Source organism: Lygodium microphyllum, chromosome 1, assembly GCF_053477565.2.
Source record: "Lygodium microphyllum isolate KBCC chromosome 1, Lygodium_microphyllum_v1.1.10, whole genome shotgun sequence".
NCBI classification, from domain to species: domain Eukaryota; kingdom Viridiplantae; phylum Streptophyta; class Polypodiopsida; order Schizaeales; family Lygodiaceae; genus Lygodium; species Lygodium microphyllum.
In genome coordinates, this window is record NC_141135.1 from 124,283,898 (window position 1) to 124,289,474 (window position 5,577).

The window sequence follows — 5,577 nt, forward strand, 5'->3', positions numbered from 1 at the left end:
TCATTGATTAGAGTAAAAGATGGTATCCCTAGTCTGAGAGGCACTCAAACTTGTATTCAACCTAAGCTCGACATCCTCAAGTAGCAACAATGCAAGTACTTCATCCCAACCAAGGGGGTCTGCTCTCATAGAAATCAATGTGTCAAAGGCTTTGTATTCTTTTCCCAAGCCATTCAATGTAACTAAAATCATGTCATCCTCTAAAACTTTAGAACCAATAGTAGCAAGCTAAACTGTAATGATCTCCATCGTGTAAGCTTGGATGCTCTTGCTATGTTTTGTCATATTATTGAACTATTGCTTCAACTCTATCTTTTGCATATGAGTAACATTGCCATAATTCTTCATGAGAATTTTCCAAGCATCCTTCACGGACTGACAACTAATAATTTTCATAGCCAGTGCATCCATAATGCATTAAAAAAACCAATGTAGCACTTTGCTCACAATTTCTTACAATTGTCGATGAGCCCCCCGTTGATTAGGAGTCACATTTCTTTCAAGCAGTTCGGTTAAGCTATGATATTCAAGACTCTATGTTAAGGAAAAAAAGCCGTTTTGTCTCATGAGAAAATGTGACATTTTTTAAATGGGTGATGATGAAGAAAAGAGAGAAAAATGAACATTTGTGAATATGAGATATATATATATATATATATATATCCACGCATGGGCGCGTACATACGTGCCCATGTGTGCGCGCGTTTGCTAGAGAGAGAGGGAGACACTTTTTATTTTGCTAATGTTATGCTTGTCGGTTCTTTTAAATCCGAAATGGGAATAAGTTTACTCGGTATACAAATCAGATTATCGCGAGCGACGTCCTTTCAATCCTGTAGTCTTTCATCTGGTGCGCGCGATTGCTCAGTGTCGCCCGTTGAAGCCCAAGGCCTCCACAAACAGAAATCCATTGCGATGGACGAGCAACAGCTGCAGCCAAGTGCTTTGTCGACGTCAACGTCCGCTATTGGGGGTGCGTTACAGGTGAACAGTATTCATGGCTCGCCATCCTTTTCTTTTTTTTTCTTAAACTCGGAGGTTTTTCTTATCATGGCCCTCTTCTTATTTTATAAGGTGTTAAGTCTCAAAAGACTTTTAATGCGTGGACAGGCAACAGTCCTGGGCCTGACTGCAGCTCACTCGTGCAGCAGAAGCTTGATGTCGTGGCGTTTTGGTGCAGGTTGATGGAAGCCAAGCTGGCGGGAACGTTGAGGAGGACCGAAGGTCGAAGCCGTCGAATAGGGCAGCTCGCGCTGGCTTACAGGTAATGACCATGTTCATCTGGCAATCGTTCTTTGATCAACAGCTTTTGGACGAGGTTCTCAATCAATATCGAGTCGCCTGCGCCCAGCTTCTTCTGCACCATAAGCCGAACCTTCTGCCATTCAGTTTAATTGGAAATTATGGTTATTGCATGGACAGGACACAGTTCTGATTCCGCCTCAATTCTAATTTTGTAAGTAATGCCGGCCCGTTTCGGTACTCTAGTTTATGCATGTTTTGTATGCCATGCCAATTAGGAGCTGCTTTCTTCTGCTGTATATTTTGAGGGACGAATTCCCTCGTCCATTTGAAACTTTCAAAACTGTAATGCTCAAAGCCTTGGCGACAGAGGCTCTCCGACTTGAAACGTTAATGAACGCTTTCAGCGTCCGGAAATCCCGTAACAGCAGTCCCTTATAAAGCTAATCCTGTCCTTTGAGACCTTTTGTTTAGCGTAAGGAAATCTTTTAAGATCTATCAAGCGTTCATGCTTAACGCTGGAAAATATTCTTTTTCAGACAAATACGGAAGCTTCCATAGTGACTAACAAGTTTGCTGAAGCTTCCATGGTGATTAAGAAGTTTGCGTTAGGAAATCTTCTTGAGATGGCTAAGTTTTCATGATTTATTAGCGCTATGGCGGGAGCTGGAACTCTTAACAGAATCAGATGCTGACTTGACGCCGTCTAACTTGTTGTGCTTTCAGTTTCCAGTAGGCCGCTTGCATCGCCATCTCAAGTCAAGGACGGCAGCAGGAAGGGTAAGCGCAACGGCGGCCGTGTACACAGCGGCCGTGTTGGAGTATTTGGGAGCCGAGGTGCTTCAACTGGCGGGAGACGTATGCAGATACCACGGGCTTAAGAGAATCACGCCTCGCCACCTCCAGCTTGCAATCCGGACAGACGAAGAGCTAGACAAATTATTCAAAGGTACCATCTCTGGTGGGGGAGTGGTCCCTTACACAAGTGAAGCCCTCCTTCCCAAGTCCTCATCTGAATAATTTTCGATGCATGGCATGGCGCCTTCAGAGATATGGACTATTAGAGAGACGCCAGCTAAGTTGGCCTTGGTGAAGATACACGGCCACATGCAAATTTTTAATTAGAGGTCAATGGGGTGCACCTGCCGGCGATGTCCCGTAAAAAGTTCTCTCTCTCTCTCTCTCTCTCCTTTATTTTCTGTCCGTCTCTGTCACAGACGCCATTGTTCCTCTCTCTTTCTCTCTCTCTCTCTCTCTCTCAGACCAGCGCCTATCAGTACTTGTCTGCACATCTCAAAGGTCCCTCCCTCCCACTCTCTTTCTCGCTCTCTAATTATACTCTATACATAATACACTTCTTCCACCAAGAATTCAGAAACTATAACTGTTAATCGGTGCAAAATCTCACAAGGGTTGACATTCATTCATCCTCATTTATTAACCCCGCACGTGATTGTAGCAGATTTGTGATGGAACTCAGCGTATCCACGTTTTAGAAAATGTAAGCTCGCTCGCTATGCAAATGCCAGAATGCCCGCGGCAGACGTCTTAAAGTGCCCAAAAAACAATTAGCACGATGGACTGACATGTAATAGAGGAATTTCTGTTCAACGACCCTTTTTTGTTTGCGATTCACAAATTTCTATTGGGCGCAATCTGGGTAAAGCTTCACCTCAAAATTCTTCAACTGGATGATCATGGGGAACATCAGCACAACTGCTAAGCATTTTTCTGTCCAAACTCATGATCGACTAGTAGAGATTTTGCACTCCTTTTAGGGGTGTCACATAATTGGCTCATCTACCCTATTGTCTGATTAATTATATAGCTTCTTAAGCTAAGTAATAAACGGCGGATGAATTAGCCACAAAAATCATGCCTCGCTGATACAAGTATAAGAACATGGCTTTCTACTCTCTTTTTCTACCCAAATAGTACAGTTTCACGAATCTAGATTAGCATTTCATTATCGACCCACTAGTACTCATAATTATTAGTACAGCCTTGATGGGGATTTAGTTCATGTAATTGAACCTTTTGCGGTGACACACTAGTTTGAAACGAGAAGAATCAAGTTCCAATGCATACCTAGAAACTATAATAACTTTGCAAGCCGTAGGATCAGTATGGACTATAGCCTACAACACACTGCTTCGATTTATATGGATCAATAACTATGTTATGAAGCCTCCATAACTTAACATACTTTGGTGATGTTCTAAATATAGATGACCATGTGGCAATGTGTTGGTGGATCAACAGGTGTTGTGTTGTTAGATATCAATTTGAGAGGCCTAGAGAGAAGAGACCAAAAGTAGAGGCTAAGGAATGTTTCCTAGAAGCCAATGGCCAGATGATGACTAGACATGGAGCTAAACTAGCCCCTCAACTTGAGGAACAGCTCATGAAATGTGAAACATGACACTGCTGCCTTAAGATATACGCAATGTGGAAGGGAATTACTACACTCGTCAACGAAGGAATGCAAGGGAGAATTGCAAGGGGGAAATTGCAGAGGTTTCCAAGAATACTTTTAACATGTTTTAACTATGGGGATGTTTATCACATAAGTTTGAATTGTGCACAACAACATAGAAGAATATGAGGTGATATGCATGCACTTCCGAAGAACATACTTAACAAGAAAATTGACTATCCAATGGAGATTCATGAACCTTCCATTTCTAGAGGTCTTACTATTGAGGAGAAAAAGAAGACTGGATTAAACTATATTCTAGCTGCCAACAAAAAGGTAAATGTAGCACCTACTAGTAAGAGAAGGAGAGAAGTACATTAGGATGAGATAGAGACTAGGAAGGCTAGAGTGGAATGAAAAGGAAAGGAAAAATAAGATATAGAGATTCAGAGGGTAAGACAAAGGAGAATCCAAAGAAAGATGAGCTTAAAACTAAAGCTCCTAGCTTGTATTACCATAGCTGATATACCTTTAGGACTAGTAGTAGAGACTTGTTCGAGTCTTGTCTAGTTGATGATGAGTTGCCATAGACTGTTCTAATTTGTGAGAGGAGTCTAGAAGAGACACCACATTTGTGAATTGTGTTGGTGATATTGTGACTCCTAAGTGACTCAAAGAAATGTTTACGTGGTGTGGAGATCCCTGAAAAAGTGGTTGAATTGATGGTTGACTATGACTTTGATGTTAACAGGAGTAAAGATTGCTTAGCACATCTCACTGATAGGGTTCATGAGCTTGATACAATCCTTGAGAACATAGACATAGGGAAACCTCATTAAAATAGTTTGAGAGCTCATTAGAAGTCATTAGACATAATTGGGAGAGATATTATTTGAAAGATTCTACCTTGAATGAAGAATATTAATATTGAAACTTGGAGGAACCTAATATTGAAATGGATGATACTATGCTTCAGACAATGTACAAAAGGCTCTTGAGAGAATTAAAGTTCATTTAAGAGGAAAAGGTAAAAGAGGTGGAAGCAACACAAAAAACTCAACAAGAGTATAAAAATACTTTGGTACAGGAAGCCAAATAAGAAGAAATGAATGAGTTACCATCAAAATATTTTCTTCATGAAGAAATGCCCAATTTTCTTTTCAAAATATTAAACACTATGATATATGATCTATGTACAGATGTTTGAAGTGACAAAATTATGCATTTCAAAAATTGTCCCCATCTTCTCTACAACAATCAGTATACACGTCTCCACAAAATCATCGCAATATGCATCACTATTTGTATTACTATTTGCATCGCTTTCTGTGACATCAATAGCGATGCATATTGTGATGCAAATAGTGACACCTATACATTTATTTGCAAAGCCAATAGTGATAGTTACAAATGATTTTTTTAATAAAAAAGGTACACCCTTTTGGCCACATATGGTGAAAAATGTTCCATAAACCATTTATATCTACAAACTCTTGTCGAAAACACATGCATCTTGAGATAGTAGAAAAAAATGTTTGTTGATTTAATTTTCAAATAAGTACAACATCGGTAGACATATCATGAAATTACATGGATTGATAGAGAGGAGGATCCAAAAACATGCACATGTAGCAATAAATATTGCAAAATACAAGTCCATACAAAAGACTAGAAATATATCGAAGGAAGCCTATATAGAAAGAACTTGCATGGACTATAAGGCCAAATTAGGAAGGGATGTGTGCTCCACAAATCCAAGTGACTATTACAACTCTTACCCATCTGAGGGCTCATCCTGATGCAATGGAGTATCAAATAGACTCTACAATATAAACTAACAAAAGGTTAATCTATATAACGTACATACATAAGAAATCTAGAAATTGAAAATAGAGAAAAGACATAACTTACCAAAACTA

General features: G+C 39.9%; 1 protein-coding gene across 1 annotated transcript; it reads left to right on the plus strand.

Moving 5' to 3' along the window:
• The first annotated feature begins 915 nt into the window (after positions 1-915).
• Positions 916-2,262, plus strand: LOC148041643 (uncharacterized). The gene is made up of 3 exons (XM_087693588.1): positions 916-984; positions 1,181-1,264; positions 1,969-2,262. The coding sequence occupies exons 1-3, from the start codon at positions 916-918 to the stop codon at positions 2,260-2,262; spliced, it is 447 nt and encodes a 148-aa protein (XP_087549714.1).
• Positions 2,263-5,577: the final 3,315 nt, after the last annotated feature.